Source organism: Stomoxys calcitrans, chromosome 1 (assembly GCF_963082655.1).
Source record: "Stomoxys calcitrans chromosome 1, idStoCalc2.1, whole genome shotgun sequence".
NCBI lineage: Eukaryota > Metazoa > Arthropoda > Insecta > Diptera > Muscidae > Stomoxys > Stomoxys calcitrans.
This window is the reverse complement of record NC_081552.1, coordinates 164,482,798-164,504,764: the sequence shown is the minus strand read 5'-3', so window position 1 is coordinate 164,504,764 and position 21,967 is coordinate 164,482,798. Positions and strand designations below refer to the sequence as shown.

At 36.2% G+C, this 21,967-nt stretch overlaps 2 protein-coding genes across 4 annotated transcripts in view; one reads left to right on the top strand and one right to left on the bottom strand.

The window, feature by feature from the left end:
• The window catches only part of LOC106091595 (uncharacterized), a 1,079,098-nt gene that overhangs the window by 795,753 nt on the left and 261,378 nt on the right, over window positions 1–21,967 (bottom strand). The window lies entirely within an intron of this gene.
• Window positions 1–21,967, top strand: part of LOC106095070 (titin) — a 54,505-nt gene that overhangs the window by 29,652 nt on the left and 2,886 nt on the right. Inside the window, exon 8 of the mRNA XM_059363041.1 lies at window positions 13,231–13,286. Coding sequence (XP_059219024.1) covers window positions 13,231–13,286 — 56 coding nt within the window. The remainder of the gene's footprint in view (window positions 1–13,230; window positions 13,287–21,967) is intronic.

Here is a 21,967-nt window from a genome sequence, read left to right as displayed (position 1 = left end):
AATGCTGCCGCTTCGAAATAAGGATAATAACACGATGTCATTGGTGAGTTGGAAGAGCATTTGGAGCGTAAAAGCAATCCAAAACGTTCGAAACGCGCCTTTGGACCTCTAACACCGGCCTCAGACCGGCCCTTGGTGTTGCCCGGTGGCCGTCGTTGGTACCGACCCAAGGATGCCTACAATGATGAATTCATTGCTGAGACATTAAGTGCTCAAGCTGAGCTTATTACCGGTTCCACTTTGGGGTAATTGTTTTTATTTTTTGTATTATAAATTCATATTTATTGTAACAGCCTGTCCGTTCTGCCGCCCTCCCGTCTCATTCGTGGCCTGTTCGCCACGCTGCTCCGACATTCATTTATATTCTCGCACTTGGCATTTCTATTTGTGTTTTTCATTCCCATTGCTTCACTCAAACTTTTCATTCATTAATTCCTTTGAGGGAATTTCATTTAAATCTTCCAACATCTTAAGGCCTGACTGACATCACAGTCAATGGATGTGCCTTGGATTTTAATACCTAACACCTATTGAGATTCCCTTCTGTAAAGCCAGCCGGTCGGTCACTTGGTCGGTCATTAATATTACGACCAGATCGTTGTGCTTGAGCAACATAATTTTTTCTGAGTTTTTACATGAACCTATATAATTTTATTTTCTTGATAAACATCTCATTTTTCCATTCCATTTCCATTATGGCAGTTTTTCCTCTTTGCTACAAGAGTTCGTCATTCTTCTTGTGATGGTATGTGTGTGTATGCGTTTTGATTTTTCTTTTTCCCTTCAAATTCATTCATTTCATAAATCTTTGCGTTGTACTTACATTTTAAATACACTTAGAAAAAAACGGCGCTGTCCATTCCTGAAAAGAAAAAATTATAATTTCATTTAGAAAAAAATTATAGCTTTCACAGTGCAAAGGATATGATACAAAGAAATTTGAATAATGAATATGCTCCAATAATATCTTAAATGTATGATTACTTTGTCTTTGGCATAGATCGGTCTATTTAGGAGCTGTATGTTCCATACAGCGTGGTATCTTAAGTTGGATTCGCCAAAAGATAGATTTTCCCTTTTTATACCCACCATTCCGTTTGCAACACATCGAAATATCCATTTCCGACCCTAAAAATTATATATATTCTTGATCAGCATAAAAATCTTAGACGATCTAGACATGTCCGTCCGTCTGTTCGTCTGTTTGTTGAAATCACGCTTCAAAATTGAGATATTGAACTGAAATTTTCCACAGATTCTTTTTTTATCCATAAGCAGGTTAAGTTCAAAGATGGGCTATATCGGACCATATCTTGATATAGCCCCCATATAGACCGATCGTCCGATTTAGGGTCTTAGGCCCATAAAAGCCACATTTATTATCCGATTTTGCTGAAATTTAAGACATTGAGTTGCGTTAGGCCTTTGACATCCATCGTCAATTTGGCTCAGATCGGTCCAGATTTGGATATAGCTGACCGATCCTCCGATTTAGGGTCTTAGGCCCATAAAAGCCACATTTTTTATATGATTTTGCTGAAACTTGGGACAGTGAGTTGTGTTGGGCCCTTCGACATCCTTCGTCAATTTGCCCCAGATCGGTCCAGATTTGGATATAGCTGCCATATAGACCGATCCTTAGATTTAGGGTCGTAGGCCCATAAAAGCCACATTTATTATCTGATTTTGCTGGCAGTGAGTTGTCTTAGGCCCTTCAACATCTTTCTTCAATTTGGCCCTGATCGGTTCAGATTTGGCAATAGCTGCCATATAGACCGATTTCTCTATTTATGGTTATGGGGCCATAAAAGGCGCATTAATTGTCCGATGTCACTGAAATTTAGGACAGTTAGTTAACTTAGGCCCCTTGACATACTTGTGCAATATGGCACAGATCGGTCCAGATTTGGATATAGCTGCCATATTGACTGATCTCTCGGTTTAAGGTTTTGTTCAGATCGGTTTTTATTTTAGATATAGCAACTAGAAAGACCAATAATTTGTTATACACAATTGAACAATGACTTGTACTTATTAGTATTTGGTCAAGATCGGAACATATTTCGAAATATCTGCTATGGGACATAAGGTATGCAATTTTCAACGAATTTTGATGAAAGGTGCTTTACATATATCCCCGAGGTGGTGGGTATCCAAAGTTCGGCCCGGCCGAACTTAATGCCTTTTTACTTGTTATAACAATAAAAACTCTACTTTCGATGTCATAAATCGACTAGTTCAATCACTATTTTGCGTACATAATGGAATGTACATAAAAACCTAAGTAAATATAAAATTCTTAGAAGCGGTGTGTGAGGAATATTTCGCTGAACTCTTTTATTATTTACGGAACAAAAATCTCACCTTGTAATCCAGACTACAAAAGATTTTCTTTAAGAGCCATATTTCATAATAGCAGAATATTTAATATTTGCTATGTTAGGATATGATGTCAAATCAGGAGATTGGCCTATATGGAAGCTATGTCATGTTATAGGCCGATTTTAATCATATTACAGAAGGTATTGGAGCTCGTAACAGAATATTGAACAAGTCATAACATAGTACTACGCAAAATTTCAGTCAAATCGGATAAAAAATGAGGCTTACAGAAGCTCAAGATATCAAATCGGTTTATATGGGGTCATATCAGCTTATACACCGATTTCAACCGTAGTTATTAAGGTTGCTGAAAGTCATAAGAGATTAATGCGGGCAAAAATTTAATAAAATCTGATAAATCTTGCGGCATCCAGGGCTTCAAGATGTCAAATCGGACAATCAGTTTTCACGGGAGATATATCAGGGATGTTGTAGTCATGAACAAACGCTTCATGTAATAGTTCAGCAAAATCAGATAACAACAATGCGTTTTCAAAGGACTCAAAAAATCAAGTAATGGGAGCTATAACTAAATCTGAGCCCAATATCTACATCAATAAGCAGTACATATTTGCAGCAGTACATATTTCAAGTTGTAGTTCAATTCTATGGAGCCTCCTTTTTATGCCGAGTCCGCCTAGCGACATCACTTTTTAAAGGAACCTTACAAATGTCACCAGCATTCGTAAAAGGATATCGACCACCGAATATTCTGATGTTCACGCCGGGAACCCAAGCGTTCGACTTCTTAAGTGGACATGCTAATCTCTGCGCCACTGTAGCCTCCAATAAGAAGTATCACTGCAAAATATCAAGCAGCTAGCTTTACCTCGTGATTTCGGCAGGGGTTGGAATCCATCAGACAATTGACGGAAATGGCTAGATTGATACAGAATATTGATATTGAACTAAGATATTGAAAATTTGCATAGATAAGTTTATTTGCCATGATAGCTAGGTTCGAAGATGGGCTATGTCGGACTTTATGTTGCATAAGACCGATATGTCGATTTAAAGTTTGGGTGACGATATAGGCGGGGAGATGAGCACCACGCCCACTAGGGCACTGGAGACTACTCTAGATATCCGACCCATAGACATACAGACTTCAAGTGATGGGTAATGGAAAGACTCTGGTATTGCCATCTGGAAGTTCATGCAACACGGATGGATCAAAGCTGGAGGACAGGGTGGTATTGGTGGTCTTCATTGAAAACCCAGGGACTGAGATTTGTTTCCGACTGCCTGACCATAAATCTGCTCTGCAGGCGGAGATCCGAGCGATAACGGAATGCTTTAGGTGGTATGGCAGTGAACATATTTACGAATAGTAAACTTGTCATCAGGGTAATAACAACCTGGACGGTATGGTTACGAACAGTCTTGGCTCTAAGAAGAAGATTTACGCCTTCTCTGAGTTTGGCACTATCCGCATTGTTTGGGTGTCGGGCTATAGTGGAGTTAAGGAGGAATGAAAGAGCAGATGATTTGGCAGTGAAGTCCAGAGGACTGTCGTCAATAAACCTTTCGGGTCGTCGCAGTCCGAGTTAAGGGTGTGCGCGACGAACATAACACTTTGGAGTAGCGAAACGGCCGGTAGATCCGGATCGCGAGAAGATGAGGCTATTACTGACTGGAAATAAGAAGGGAGTCAGTAAAGCTTTCGGTATCATAACGGGACACAGGACTACGAGCTCACTTATGCAAAAAAGGTGCGACAAGTGATAGCATCTGTAGGGCAGATGGTGAGACGTTGAAGCATTTCCTATGCCTTATGTCCTGCTTTCGCAGCTAACAGACAACTGTACTAAGGTGCGGACGTACTTTCAGATATGAACCAACTTAGGGGCGTGGAATGGAAAACAATTCCGAAATTTACGTTATTGTTTCTCCCAAAGGGGGGAGAAAGTTGAGTGTATTTGACCAAGAGAATGAACATGACAAGAAATGAAGGACTGTTTATTGATGACCAGACAATAGATGGATTTTTTCTAAGGCAACACGCCAGTTTGTTAATGTGTATAGAGAGCATGACTAATCACCAGGTTGATTAATGCTGCTTTATATATCTCCGGAATTACTGTCTTGTAACGTGATAAGTATACATTTCGGAGGTGGTGGATATTCAAAGTTTGACCCGGTTGACCCCTGTTTTTATATATTTGAATAATAACTACTTCCTGTATGTGCTCAAGAATTCAAACCGAAATATAGATTAATATGGGAGATTTAACAGGTTATAGATCGATTCGGACATACGAGTACATTGCATGGCATTGTCATACAATAGATGAAGTCATTGTGCAAAATTTCCGATAAGAATTGCGCCCTCTAGGAACTCATGAAATAAAATCGGGAGATTACTTTTTATGGGAGCTATATCATGTTATTAACCGATTGAGACTATCATTGACACGGATATTAACATATTATTATGCAAAATTGCAGCTAAGTCGGAATCGAATTGCTCTTTTTAGAGGCTCGAAAAGTTATTATGCAAAATTTCCGTCAAGTCGGTATCAAATTGCTCTTTCTAGAGGCTCAAGAAGCATAATCGGGCTATCGATTTATATGAGAGCTATATCTAAACATGGGCCGATTTGGCCTATTGACTATCCCCAACGACGTAACTCGATAAGATGTATCTGTGCGATATTTTAAAGTAAAAGTAGATTCGTAGATCAAAATTTCGAGGTGATACAATCGGAATGATTAAATTAATATACCCTCATCCTAAGGTGACGAGATTTTTTTTTCACCCTAGCTATGGTGTTCGGTATAAGAAAAGCCTTCCTTAATATTGCATAATGAATTAGAAAGTGCGCTTAGATTTTAATACTGTTTTAACTTTTTTCTGAGTGTTGATAAACTTTTGTATTACAAGAATTCACACACATCCATTTAAAAATATGCTTCTTTCGTTTTCTTTTTGCATCACACTGTGTCTATCATCATCACCATCATCATACAAAAAAAAAAACTTATACTGGAAGGTGTGCCTTTGAAAGCCCCCACCTAGGTTACGATTCCAGGTACATACATATAAATATATCATTCACCAGAAATATTTCTGTGTTTCTTTTTTTTAATTTCGGTGTTCAATGCAGAATTGTAAAGGTTGTTACGGCTTTTTTTCGCTAAAAGCACGACATTGCAATCATTTTTTATTCCTGTTGCTATTTGGTTTTGTTTGTTATTCCTTTTTAAATTTAAATTTACCGTCTGCATTCGCATCGGCATCATGTTCACCATAATCATCATCATCGCCATTCTCAACTCATTTGTATTAAGAATATTCCCTTCGTCTTTACATTGCATTTAGGACTTCACTTGCTTGCCAAGTTGTTTTTTATGTGTTGCTTTTATATTTTTTTAATTTAATGAATTTAATTTTTGTTCTCATGAAGCTGGTTTCACATCTCGTTGCATGGCGTTGTACATGTGTGTGGTAATTTTGGAAGAATGTTTGTATTTCGGTGCGTTCTTTGACACCACTTCCATTTATATTTAATTGCACCTGATTTAAAGTATAGCTGCCAACTTGAATCCTTCTCACAGCAACTCCTACGACTGATGTGTTCTTGCAAGTTCCATTAAACATTCAACTTAAATAGACTTTTAGCTGTTTCTTCGTTACTTAAAAATTTTCACAAATTTAGAGGATTTCTTGTATGCAGCGAAACATGTTTTAAGACTGGCTAAATCCTATATACATATATAAATGATGTGTTTGGCATTGCGATTTTGCTCATAAACATTTCATTAAGAAACAGTGGGGATACTTATCTTATTGCAATGAGTGCTGTCCGATCCAAGTTTAAGCTTAATGATGGAGAAACTACATTTTAGTACAAAACAAAAGTTACCGACATATAGATAGTTTAATTGTAAAAAAAAAGTTGCCATTGTTTCATCTTAATGTTTTATAATAACTAAGTTTTTGTTTTTTTTTTCTACTTAGAATAAAAAAGCGGAACAATAAAAGCCTTTTAAAGTATAGCCAAAAATAATTGTCGCAAAATGCTTTGGAAAGCAGTTTTTAAATACTGACTAATTAGTGAGCAATTGAAAAATTATATTGAATTGAATTAAATTAACTTAAATTAAATTAAATTAAATTAAATTAAATTAACTTAAATTAAATTAAATTCAATTATATTAAATTAAATTAAATTATATTAAATTCAATTCAATTCAATTCAATTCAATTCAATTCAATTCAATTCAATTCAATTCAATTCAATTCAATTCAATTCAATTCAATTCAATTCAATTCAATTCAATTCAATTCAATTCAATTCAATTCAATTCAATTCAATTAAATTCAATTCAATTCAATTCAATTCAATTCAATTCAATTCAATTCAATTCAATTCAATTCAATTCAATTCAATTCAATTCAATTCAATTCAATTCAATTCAATTCAATTCAATTCAATTCAATTCAATTCAATTCAATTCAATTCAATTCAATTCAATTCAATTCAATTCAATTCAATTCAATTCAATTCAATTCAATTCAATTCAATTCAATTCAATTCAATTCAATTCAATTCAATTCAATTCAATTCAATTCAATTCAATTCAATTCAATTCAATTCAATTCAATTCAATTCAATTCAATTCAATTCAATTCAATTCAATTCAATTCAATTCAATTCAATTCAATTCAATTCAATTCAATTCAATTCAATTCAATTCAATTCAATTCAATTCAATTCAATTCAATTCAATTCAATTCAATTCAATTCAATTCAATTCAATTCAATTCAATTCAATTCAATTCAATTCAATTCAATTCAATTCAATTCAATTCAATTCAATTCAATTCATTCAATTCAATTCAATTCAATTAATTTGGTCCGATCATAACAAAATTTGGCGTGAGGTCCTAATATATTTGCAAAATTTCGTCAAAATCTGTCCAGATTTAGATATATCTATTATGCGAAATGGAATTTTATGGCTGTATCAGCCGCAATTTTGGTCCGATCTTTACAAAATTGTGACGAGCTCTTTTATTTGATGTCCTAATTTGTGAAAAATTTTTTTAAACATCAGTTCAGATTTAGATATAGCTCCCATATGTATCTTTCATCCGATTTGAACTTTTAAGGCTAAAGTATACACAATTTTGGTGTTTTATTTATGCGATTGCAAGATTTCATAAAGGTTGTAGAAGTCACTGTATTATTCCGATCGTAACAAGACTTAGTACGAGTTGCGATATGTGACGTCTTAATACGTGTGAATATTTCACAGCATTCGGTTTAGATTTAAATGTAAGTCCCATATATAACCTTTCATCCGATAAAGATGAAGCTACAATTTTAGTCTGATTTTGAATGAGAGGTTTTATTTGACGTTCCACAATGTGCGCAAAATTTAATTTAAATCGGTCCTGATTTAGAGAAAGTTCCTTTATATGTATATATTTCATCCGATATGGACTTTTAAGGCAGTCAAACCCACAATTTTCATCACATCTCTACAATTTTGGGCGTGAGATATTTAATTTGAGGTCAGAATTTGCACAGTTTTAGATATAGCTCCCATATAATCTTTTATCCGATATGGCCTTTTAAGGCTGTTGAAATTCAAACTTTTTTCCTATCGTAAGAAAATCTTACATGGTTCTATTTGATATTTCAATAGCTATAAGAAATTAAAGTCTGCTGTCTGAAGCCAAACGTTTTTGGATGATAAATTTACGGTGTATGATACTTCGAATTGCCCCTTGGTACAAAAGATGATTTAAGCATGTGGAATTTGGTGGAAGAAATGATATTATAACTTTTTCAGATATCACTGCTTCGACTACCTACCTTATGTAGAAGCAAAAGAACTATGCACTTCTTATCGAAGGCAATGTTTTGTAAATGTTGTCTTACTTCTGTTTTTTTTTTTTCAAACCATCCATTGGTTTATTTAATTGCGTAACATTTGTTTACCTCAATAGAGATCCAAAAGCACAATATGCAGATTAACAGTGGTTAATAGAGGTCCGGATAGTTCCGAGATATGTATACATCTCGGAAACAGTAGACGGTACACTGTGACATAAACATCATGTCAGCACGCTTGCTTTTAATCTTTATTACCTTTGCTTTACAAAGGAATTTTCTTGATCTAACGAACGAATAAAACCTCTGCTCTAAATTTGGTACCAGTACTTCTTATTGATGTGAATCCACATTAGATCTGAGATTACTATGTACGCTTTTAACGCTGAACGCCAGGGTCCAAATCCCGGGAGAACAGTAGTATTAGGTGGTTATCCTTTCTACGTGTAAACTTGTCTACTTAGTGGTGTCCCTTTTCGAAAAGCCGTTCGGACTCGGCATTAAAAACGAGATCCCATATCATTGGGAGAATTATCACCGCTGTTGGAATGGAATGTTCATGAATAACATTGCAGTTTGCACTTCTTATTAATGTAGATGGGCCAAATTGAAGAGTATTTAAATAAATGCTACATTAACCGATCTCCCCATTTTACTTTATCAAAAATCGACTAAAGTTGGTTGTTCAAACCACAAAAATTTTTATTATTTTTGTTAGTGACCACTGTTGTTCTAGAATCTCTTACGTGATTCTTGCGGGTTGTTAGGGTCAATATGAAACATGCAATTACAATTTTTTTATAGAGTTGGGTGTAAATGTTCCGCATATATCCCCTTCTGCTTAGAGAAACCACATATAACACCCGAATCTTCTATTATATAAAAATGAAATTGTTGCGCTTTGTTTGATTATTTGTTTGTTTGTTTGTTAATTTATTTGTTTGTTTGTTAGTTTGTTTGTCTCTTCCGTATCGACTCAAAAACGGCTGAACCGATTTTCATGAAATTTTCACAGATGGTAGAGTTTGAGCCCCCGGTGAAAATAGAGTACTATATATTTTCCCTTTCCCCAATTTTTAAAAACGCCAGATCTCGGAGATGGGTGCGCCGATTTAAGCGAAATTTTGCATGCCACCTTATGGTACCCCAAAAACACGAAATTGATATAAAATTTTTGGGTCAACTAACCTGGGGGAATGCCCCATCCCAAAACCCACCTAAAGGGACATGTTTACCGAAAGGTATAGTAGAGTACGAACTTGGCATAAAAATGTCACCCCTAGTGTCAGGGTGTCCACCCCCCAAAAAACATGGGCATCAAATAAAAAGTGTTTAAAGTAGAATACAAATCTGACATAAAAATGTATTCCTTGGTGTCTGAGGGGGCCTTCCCACCCCCCAAAACCCCCCAGCAGGACATATTTACCGATTGCGACAATATGGATATCAAAAGAGAGGTATTTGAAAGTATAGTAAAAAGCTGATATACAGATTCATTCCTTGATGCCTGAGGCGCCTCCCAACCCACAAAAACCCTTCAACAGGACATATTTCGCCTCTCCAACCCCAAAACGGGAATGAATGTGCAACGATACAAAATGAGTATATAATGAAAGGTCTTTGAGAATTGACTACGAATCTGAAATATACATTTGGGACAGAGTCTGGGACTGGCCCACCCCCACCCACCCAACGGCAGTGGAGTTCCAATCCAATGTTGATATAAGGATTCAAGTATCTGGTTAACGTCCTGCCGTTCAGCCGGACATGTAGATCTCGCCATTAAAGGGCTCAAATAAATTTGGATCTTAGCGCCGGGAGCACCGAACCTCTCCCCCGATAAAAGCAACACCACACTGTCATATAAGACGACCGAGAATATTGTATTCAAATGAAAGGATGTGTCAGAGAGTAATTGTGAGGGAAATTAGTGTGGATTTAACTAAGACCCCTAGCTCTGAATATCTTGATCGCCACCTTCAAAAAGCTTGACATTATGGGACTCAAACAAAATCGTATTCTAGCATGATGCTGACATTATTTCAGGGTTCGCCCACTAAACTCCCTTCAAAACGGTCATGTTTGTCTACTATAGCAATAAGAGGCTTATATAATAGGTATTTGATAGTAGAATACGAATTTGATATCCAATTTTGAGGCCAAATGTTTGAGGGTCGTCTTACCCTATAAACTCCCCCTAAAGCAATGGCTATTGGGGCTTAAATTAAAAAAAAAAATTCAGGGATAAGTGCGTGGGTGGCCGCCCGACCCTATATACCACTTAAAGAGGACGTATTTGTGGATTCTGACAACAAGGGGGCTCAAATCTGATATCTGTTTTATGGCCAAGTGTTGCAGGGATGCCTCAACTCATAAACTCCCCCTAAACCACACATACATATCGACTATTGCAAAATGTAGCTTAAATGTGGTTTTTGGGAGTAGAGTATGAATCTGATATCCACTTTCTGGATAAAGGGTTTGGCCACTCTAATAAACCACCAAAACCAAGAGAATGAAGTACATCTAACATCCAAACTTTTATGGGCGGACCCTCCCCTTACCCTATTTTCAAAAACGTCAGATATCGGAGATGGGTGGGGCAATTTAAGCGAAATTTAGTTTATTTATACAATAGTAACTCAAAAACAGAAATTTGATATCCTTATTTAGGGTGGGATATTTTGGGGGGCCGCGCCACCTCTAAAAACCCGCAAATGGTAATATTAACCAATAATGACAATATGGGGCTCAAATGAAAGGTATTTGAGAAGATCATGAAAGGTATTTGAGAAGATCACGAATCGTCATCCTCACCCTCAAAAATACCCCCTACCGGATATAATGCTCAAATGAATAGTATTTGGTATTAGAGCACGAAATTGACATCCACATTAGGGCGAAACATCTGAAAGGCCGTACCAGCACCCCCAAACAGGACTTATTTCCTGACCGTGCCAGTATAGGGATCAGATAAAATAAAAGAGTGAAGAAGGCGCAGTGGAGTGGCCTGTCCAGCTAGTCTTATAAATCAATTTGTGTTTGTTTGTTTGTGTGTTCCTTATAACTCAAAAACGGATGAACCGATTTTCTTGAAACAGATGGTGCATAACGATCCCGTGGTGAAAATAGGGTACTAAATTTTTGGATATCTGAAGGGGGGAGAACACTCCCCCTTACCCTTATTTCAGAAACGCCAGATCTCGGCGATGGATGGTGCGATTTAAGCGAAATTTTGTGTGCTCTTTGAAAGTAACATAAAAATAAAAATTTTGTTCCAAATTTCGGATGGAACCAATCCCAAAACCTACCAAAAATAGATATAGGCCAATCATGACAATATGAGACTCAAATGAAAGGTATTTAAGAGTAGAAAACGTATCCGCTATCCAATTGTCGGACTAAGCGTTTGGGGGACCAACCCAGCCCCTAATACACCCCTAAATCGGACATATTTAGCGACTTTGGCAATGTGGGACTCATTGTTCGGGAAAAAGTGTGTATGGAGCCACCCCACTCCCATAACACCACCCATATAGGTGACCATTCCAATATGGCGTCTAATAAGAAGTATTTGAGAGTAGAACACGAATCTGATACGTATTTTCAGGGCCATGTCACTGAACGGCCGCCCCAGCCCCGAAACACCCCCGAAACCGGTCATGTTTGCTGACTATGGAAATATGGGGCTCAAATGAAAGGTATTTGGGAGCAAACCACGAATCTGATATCAACATTCAGGACCAACTGCCTAGGGGACGTCCCACCCCCATAACAACGCTCAAATAGGACGGTATTTGCTCACCATGACAATTTTGGGTTTTAAAGGGAGTGGATCTCGATATTGATAGTTTTTAGTTGTCTGGCTTAGGGTATGCCAGAAATATTTGCTGATTTTTGCAATAAGGGGTTTAAATGAAAGGTATTTGAGATTAGAAAACGAATTTGATATCCAATTTTGAGGCCAATGGCAATATGGGGTTCAAATAAATGATTTTTCTTGAGAGTAGAGCACGATGCTGATATATTTTCAGGGCTTATTTACCGACCACATAAATGTGGGGCTCAAATACAAGGTATTGGGGGTCTACCCCTTCCCTAAAACACCCCACAAACAACAATTATTTACTGACCATCGCAATATGGGGGTCAAATAAAGGTTTTTGGTAGTAGAATACGAATCTGATATCCAACTGTGGGACCATGTATTTGGGGCACCGTACCTTTCCCGAAACACCCCCCAAAGAGTAAAAATTTTGGGGCCACATATTTGAGAACGCCTCATCCCAGAAACTCCTCTTAAACCAATGGCAATATGGGGTTTAAATAAATGGCATTTAAGAGAAGACAGCGATGCTGATATATTTTCTGGGCCAAGAGTTTAAGGGACCACCTTACCCCCGAAAACACCTCTAAATCGGACACCATGACAATATCGCGCTGAAATAAGAACAAACGTTTGTGTGTTAGATATAGGGTATATCTATATTAATGAACCTAAACCCTCCGAGGGAATTCATAGACCAGTGAAGATCATGAGGGATTCATATAAAGGCATTTATATTGTTATGCTTTTGCGATATACATATATTATTTCGTAGCATGGTGTTTCAATAAAAGTCCTTGAATTGTCGAAAATAAATATTTAAAGGATAACTTTGCTTCATATAAAATAAAAGAAGTGCTCTACAAAATTCTAAAATATTTGTTAATCTTTAAAAATCAAATTTGCCATTAGGTTTATTTTGCCTTACAAACGAAAAGTTAACAGCCACAACTATTTGTAATTCTCACTGGGGTTGAAAAATTTAGGTTAAATATATACGTTTAAGCGGCCACGTGTAAGCATTCCTCTTTAATTTATTTTAATAATACTTTGTTTATTGTATGTCCTTTGTGTTGGGGGTTTATTTCACATATATATAATATCTGTCTGTCCAACTGTCTGCCTTCATATTTGTGTTTCATGTTGAGTTCTTTCAATTTGTTTCACATTTCATTGTAGATTGAGCTTTGGAATCGTTTATTTAATGGCGAACATATTTCTCGTTCAATTTTTCGGTAAGTACAAAAAATTATTGTTATTGTTAGCGAGTTTGCTTTGAACACACCCTCCCACGCGTCGTAATTCTATTGGAGATTTGGCTTCACATCTGATTGCTCCCTTTGCGGTTTAGTCGTCTTACTCGACAAAAGGCAAACTTAACGCTTGACTTGTTCAATTTCATTTCTTTGGTCTGGAATTATGGAGTGCACTCTGCCATTATATTTTTTCCGTCGATGTTTTAATAATGAACAAATTGTTTTGGAATTGGGGGAATTGCTTCACAGGTCTGAGCATTACAAATGCACCAATTTAATTTTTTTTATTGAATAGAATAAAAAAAAACCTCTCTAATTTGGCCAGACTCAGACTGATTCTACTAAAAATCTTTGCTGCTAACTGTATTCACACAGACAAAAATTTTGTGATTTCGACAGACAGACGGACATGGCTAGATAAACTTCGAATGTCAGTGTACTTCATACATGGGATCAAAGATCGACTACGAGCGAAATCACATTGCTAAGACTCTATCCTAGAGCGGGAATATACAAATATTGTTTGCGATCCGAATTTAGCCTGAAATATTAAAACAATCGTAACACACAAAGCCAGTCTCTAATAAATTAAAAAAATATATATATATAATTTTAATTAAAGTTTTCTCTAAAATACAATGAGTTCGTTGGAAAAATCTTCTACGCGTATGTGCTGTCTTAATAACCAGCATATAGGAGGTCACATCTGCTACTTTACAAACAGTACTGTATATTGATTTTATTTTGAAAATAGTTTCCGGTTCCCCGCCTGTTCCTGTTCACCACCAAAAGTTATGAATTGAACTTCAACAAATAAAACCATTTTATTTTCTTTTCTTTTTTTGTTTATCTTAATTTCATGAAACCGTCTGTGAGTGACTTATAAACAAGTTCCCCATTTAAGAAATCGAGGAACAAAACAAAATTTTTGTTGTTATTTAACATTATTGAAGCATGGATTAATAAGCAATTATTTCAAAGATACTTGCCAACTAGGACAAAGTGGATAGTTATTTTTAAGTTTTTTAAATTAAAGCGCACTGATTAGGTATATTGCGCTATCTATCCTTAAGGAATATAAAGTAAAGCGATCTACACTGTGAGCATAATTTAATATAAACTTCATGAACAAAAAAAAACAAGTAAAAGCGTGCTAAGTTCGGCCGGGCCGAATCTTATATACCCTCCACCATGGATCGCATTTGTCGAGTTCTTTTCCCGGCATCTCTTCTTAGGCAAAAAAGGATTTAAGAAAAGAGTTGCTCTGCTATTAAAGCGATATCAAGATATGGTCCGGTTCGGACCACAATTAAATTATATGTTGGAGACCTGTGTAAAATTTCAGCCAATTCGTATAAGAATTGCGCCCATTGGGGCTCACGAAGTAAAATAGAGAGAACGATTTATATGGGATCTGTATCAGGCTATAGACCGATTTAGACCATAATAAACACGTTTGTTGATGGTCATCAGAGGATCCATCGTACAAAATTTCAGGCATATCGGATAATAATTGCGACCTCTAGGGGTCAAGAAGTCAAGATCCCAGATCGGTTTATATGGCAGCTATATCAGGTTATGAACCGATTTGAACCTTATTTGACACAGTTGTTGAAAGTAAAAATAAAATACGTCATGCAAAATTTTAGCCAAATCGGATAGGAATTGCGCCCTCTAGAAGCTCAAGAAGTCAAATCCCCAGATCTGTTTATATGACAGCTATATCAGCTTATGGACCGAATTGAACCATACTTGGCACAGTTGTTGGGTATCATAACAAAACACGTCGTGCGAAATTCCATTCTGATCGGATAAGAACTGCGCAAGCTAGAGGCTCAAGAAGTCAAGACCCAAGATAGGTTTATATGGCAGCTATATCAGGTTTTGGACTGATTTGAACCATACTTGGCACAGTTGTTGGATATCATAGCAAAACACGTCGTGCGAAATTCCATTCCATTCGGATAAGAATTGCGCCCTCTAGAGGCTCAAGAAATCAAGACCCAAGATCGGTTTATATGGCAGCTATATCAGGTTTTGGACCGATTTGAACTATACTTGGCACAGTTGTTGGATATCATAGCAAAACACGTCGTGCAAAATTTCATTCCAATCGGATAAGAATTGCGCACTCTACAGGCTCAAGAAGTCAAGACCCAAGATCGGTTTATATGGCAGCTATATCAAAACATGGACCGATATTGCCCATTTACAATACCAACTGACCTACACTAATAAGAAGTATTTGTGCAAAATTTCAAGCGGCTAGCTTTACTCCTTCGGAAGTTAGCGTGCTTTCGACAGACAGACGGACGGACATGACTAGATCGACATAAAATGTCGCGACGATCAAGAATATATATACTTTATGGGGTCTCAGACGAATATTTCGAGTAGTTACAAACAGAATGACGAAATTAGTATACCCCCCATCTTATGGTGGAGGGTATAAAAACAAATCGAATATTAGTTAAATAATATAAATAATACAAGTAAAAACGTGCAAGTTCAGCCGGGCCGAATCTTGGGTAACCACCACCATGGATTCTCCTAAAAATTTACACAAAAGCATGACATGGCGTATCTTATTTTCTTCTGAAGAGTTACCTTAATGGCGAGATGATGGTAAAAGTGTTTGAAAGAACAAGTAAGAGCGTGCTAAGTTCGGCCTGGCCGAATCTTATATACCCTCCACCATTGATCGCATTTTTCGAGTTCTATGCGCGGTATCTCTTTTTAGACAAACAAAGAATATTGAATAAGAACTGTTATGCTATATAGCTGCATATAAAATGAATGCTGAACATTGTAGAAGTCATTGCGTAATATTTCAGTTCATACGGATAAGAATTGCGCCTTGTAGGGGCTCAAGAAGCAAAATCAGGAGATATGTTTATATGGGAGCTGTATCAAGCTATTGTTCGATTCAGACCATTTTAGACACGTATATTAAAGCTCATGAGAGAAGCCGTTGTACAAAATCGGATGAAAATTGCGCGCTCTATTAGCTCAAGAAGTCAAGATACAAGATAGGTTTATATGATAGCTATACCAAATTATGAACCGATTTAAAACATACTCAGCACAGTTGTTGGAAGTGATTCCAAAACATGTAGACGAATCGGACGCGAATTGCGTGCTCTAGAGGCTTAAGAAGTAATACCCAAGATCGGTTTATATGGCAGCTATATCAAAACATGACCGATTTAAACCATACTTAGCGTAGTTGTTGGAAGTGCTACCAAAACACTACGTACAACTTTTCAATAAAATCGGATAAGAATTGCGCCCTCTAGAGGCTCAAGAACCAAGATCGGTTTATATGGCAGCTATATCAAAACATGGACCGATTTGGCCCATTTACAATACCAACCGACCTACACTAATAAAAAATATTTGTGCAAAATTTAAAGCGGCTAGCTTTACTCCTTCGAAAGTTAGCGTGCTTTCGACAGACAGACGGACGAACGGACGGACGGACATGGCTAGATCGACTTAAAATGACATGACGGTCAAGAATATATATATTTTATGGGGTCTTAGACGCATATTTCGAGGTGTTACAAACAGAATGACGAAATTAGTATACCCCCATCCTATGGTGGAGGGTATAAAAAAGGCTCAAACTTCGATGTGTGTAACCAGCGCATGCATTTATAGTGTTGCCCTGGGTAAAAAAATGCAAAAATCGAAAATTGTTATAAAACTTTTTAATAACCTTTTAAAAGACTCTTCAAATAAGAAGATTAAAAAATATATATATTTATATTTGTGGTTCCCCTTCAACTAATCGGTGTTTTCGTACAAATGAATGTTACATATTTTTTCGCAAATATTAAATTTTTGTTTATGTAAGCAAAATGGATTTTTTTTTAATTGTTGAACCAAAATAGAATAGGATCTTAAAAAGGACATAACTGAAAGCTCAGACGTTAACGACAGGTGTCACAGACATGAACATATGGTTTGTACCGTTAGTTTTAAATAAGAGGCAAACAAAATATTCAACAAATATGTTTGCCGGAAAATTCTATTCTAGTCTCTTGAATACACCAAAACCCAAAACTAAACATAAGCATAAACAACGGAAACCAGTAAAACGGAAAACTCAATTCATGGATAAAGTCGTAAGTTAAATGCCTTCTATATATGGAAAAAAATAAAAAGTTTGGGACTTTTTTTAAATCACAAAGTTTTTCTTTTATTGTAACCGTCTAACGTTTCGCTTCAACATATCATACGTTAGCCATAAACGTAGCATTATTGAACGTAACTAATTTTGTTTATTGTAAACCCTTTAGCTGCTTCGTCTAAGGTAAAAGTACATTTCTTTTGTTGTAAAGCCAAAAAACCCTTTAATTGCAAAAGTGCTTCGATAGCCGCAAACGATTATTCGTGTACGGATCTCGTGTCTGTCCTACTACAGGGAAAGGGTAAGTATTTGAGCTTTAGAGTAGTAATGGGAAAAAATACTCACACTATTGCATATTACTTTGTACGTATACAAGAAAATAATCCCAAGCAGGCCTGTGGGCTTGCGAATAATTGCAATTGTATGCTCGCCACTGTTATAGACACATTTTCATACAAAGCATGTTTTTTTTTTTTTTTTTTTTTTTTTTTTTACTGATCAAACAGCAGTCGGATATTGAGTATCTCGGTCGAGTGCGGATGTTACTCGGTAAGGGAACATTTTTAAAGTTTCTCCTTGAGGAAGACAAAAATCATTAGAGCAACATACAAATAGCTGCTAGGTACAAAACAACACAACAAGAATTTCTAAGGCACATACATTGTAAGGGAATATAAAGGGTGATTTTTTTGAGGTTAGGATTTTCATGCATTAGTATTTGACAGATCACGTGGGATTTCAGACATGGTGTCAAAGAGAAAGATGCTCAGTATGCTTTGACATTTCATCATGAATAGACTTACTAACGAGCAACGCTTGCAAATCATTGAATTTTATTACCAAAATCAGTGTTCGGTTCGAAATGTGTTCATTCACCGTAACGTTGCGTCCAACAGCATCTTTGAAAAAATACGGTCCAATGATTCCACCAGCGTACAAACCACACCAAACAGTGCATTTTTCGGGATGCATGGGCAGTTCTTGAACGGCTTCTGGTTGCTCTTCACTCCAAATGCGGCAATTTTGCTTATTTACGTAGCCATTCAACCAGAAATGAGCCTCATCGCTGAACGGTGAATGAACACATTTCGAACCGAACACTGATTTTGGTAATAAAATTCAATGATTTGCAAGCGTTGCTCGTTAGTAAGTCTATTCATGATGAAATGTCAAAGCATACTGAGCATCTTTCTCTTTGACACCATGTCTGAAATCCCACGTGATCTGTCAAATACTAATGCATGAAAATCCTAACCTCAAAAAAATCACCCTTTATATGCGATAGAAAAATATCCATCCCAAAGTAGGTATTTAAATGTGCGAAGACAACCACTCCCATTGGTAATTTTTATGTGGACTGTGGACGCGCCCGGTAGCTTTCGGCTAAGCTTCCCGTGATAACGATGGGCACCATACAAGTCGGAGCTCAAAGTTGCAGCCTGTGTGGCGCTCATAGTTATCCCGTATCGGCCGGGAAAAAAAATGTAATATACACCTTAACAAAAACTATTTGAAACCCTGAAAAACGTGTTCTATATATCAAGAATGAAAGGTACTGTCGGGGTAAAAAAATTCTATATTTGTCACAAATTCTTGCAATAATTCATCGCAAAACAACATGTACTTTTATCGTAAAGTAGGTCCAACGTTTTTCAGAAAAGAAACATACTTGGCGAAAATTTCCTGTAAGTGAAACTATTTTTTTTTTTTGCGTGTAGGTTTAAGAGCTCATATCAAGATATTGGTTAAAATGGGAGCTATAACAGGTTATATACCGATTCTAACCATACTTGGAGTTTTTGAGAGTCATAGCAGAGTCATTGTGCAAAATTTCAGCCAAATCGGATAAAAATAGCTCCCTCTGGAGGCTCAAGATGTTAAATCAATAGATTGGTTTATATGGGAGCTATATCAGCTTATACTTTTTTCTATAACAACTCAAATATACCTGTGTGCAAAATTTTAGAGCTGCATGTCAACTCTATCTATTTTTGTTCAACGACTATACTAAGAGTCAAAGCTGTGTGTCGGTCTAATCACGACAATAAAATAAGAAGATACACAGAGAATTTGATTGCAAAATAGCAGGGAGTTGCTTAACAACGGTTTAAAATTTGCAACCACGTCGCCAGATAAAGATTAATGCTGATAGCTATTCCTTTGTAAGAAGTTGACCCCTGTTCCATTATAAAATGTTCATGAGAAAATTTGTATTTGCAGCTATTCCTTGCAACGCTTTTTTGGAAATCTCTACTTGCATTCAATGCTAACATCGTTACATAGCGCATGGTTTATACAACGCCAATATCCCCCATCAATGCAGACTGGTCTATACATTTCATAAAGAACCTTCCTCTTAAACACTCCAAACACTACCTCGTCAGCTTTCGCAAATACCCAAGCTACATAACAAGATGGGAAGTATCAGTGTCTTGTATAGTGTAATTTTCGTCAGTGAAGAGGTGGCTATGTTCCTGTTGATGGGCCCAAGTATCTCATTGACTTTATAATTTACAGCCTGTTTGTCGAAGTCGAACGTCGGCCTGCAAACGAAAAAAATTATTTGAGTTTGTGTCTAATTTTAAACGAACAATTTATCAAACAACAAGCCGAACATAAACTAAAGCATTCCCATACAAAAATACGTACAGCGGTCAAAAAAAGTATTCATCATTCAATGTTTTTTTTTTATTAAGTCTACAAAAGACAATTGGAATAAAAACATATTAAACTAATGATGCAGTAGTGCTTGTGTGATATATATGTACACAATTTCATTGTTTTTAAAGAAAAAAATAGTATTTATTGGAACAAAAAGGGCCATTTTACAGCTGAACACAAAAAATTAAACAAAAAAAGTATTCATCATTGCAAAAAAACAAAAAAATAAATAACATAATTTAAAAAAAAATTAATACTTTGTTATTCGACCACCGCGTCTTATAACTTCTTTTAAACGGTTTGACATCGATTGGACTAATTTAGCGGTTATATTTTGGTCTATATTAGTCCATTCCTCCATTATCACCTGTTGCATTTGACTGTTGCTCGAAAAATTGCGCGTTCTCAATTTGCGTTCGAGATGTTCCCAAAGATGTTCAATTGGGTTCAAGTCGGGACTTTGAGGAGGAGTTTTAATGACTTTGGGGCAGTTATACAGCATCCACATCTTGGTATTTAATGCAGAATGTTTGGGGTCATTATCTTGATAATATTGAAAGTTATTACCAAGCCCAAGTTTTACAGCACTATCTTTTAAATTCCTCTTTAAAATGTCAATGTAATACTTATGATCCATTACTCCATTAATAATTTCAAGATTTCCCGCTCCTGAAGCCGCCATACACCCCCAAACCATTAAACCACCTCCACCATGTTTTACAGTAGCAACTGTGTTTCGTTCTTCAAGCTCTGAATTTGGTTTTCTGTACACTATGACCTTTCCATCGCACCCAAAAAGATTAAACTTGCTCTCGTCTGCAAAAATGACTGTTTTCCAAAATGATTCGGGCTGTTTTACATACATTTTTGCGAAGTTTAGCCTTTTCACTCGGTTTATTTTATTTATAAAGGGCTTCTTACGTGCAGTTCTTCCTCTGTAACTATGCCTTTTGAGTGTATTTCGAATTGTTTGTGTAGTAACTTCCTTCCCTAAATATTCCATAGTGTTTTTACGAAGAATGGTCGCATTTGTCTTCGGAGTTTTCTGAACTTGCCGCACTAGCCAACGCACATCTCCAACTGAAAGTGCTTTTGGTCGACCAGATCTTGGTTTATTGTCAACAGTTTTCGTTTCTGTCCACTTTCTGATGATGGATTGTATAGTAGATCGTGGTCTATTTAATATTTCACTGATAGTTTTTTGAGTTAAACCATTCCTGTGGTGTTTTATTATCAAAACTTTTACCTCATCAGAAACCTCGTTTTGCTTACGACCCATTTTGACAAAAACTATATTTTCAATGAAATTAAATATTTGCTGTCAAGGGCAAAGCCTCCTTTACTAAATAAAACAGAAAAGGGGGATTCCCAAATAATATTTGAATTTGACTTTGATGATAGCACATCAATGATGAATACTTTTTTTGTTCTGTTTTTGGTGTTATTATATAAAATTGCATTTTTTGCGCTAATTAAATTTATTTTTTGAATTTATTTTAAAACATATTACGAAAAATAAACTATTGCATAAAACTGTATTATTTGTTTACTTTAAATTTTCTTCAATTACCCAAAATAAGTGAATTTATTATCAATTTTGCTAATGATGAATACTTTTTTTGACCGCTGTACGTGTATATCGAAACATTTGTTAACAATGCGAAGCAAATGTCAAAACCAGTCACGTGATAATTTGCTTTCGAGCGAGAATTTTTTACCAAAAAAATTTAAATTATACAAGTTTTAGCGTTTAAGAACGTGATGTGCCCACCACATATTCTTTGATAAAAATACGGGGTCAAAAGAGGTTGTCTATAACAATTTAGGGACTTTTCTCTTAAGCGTGCTTTAGCGAATTTGTACACAA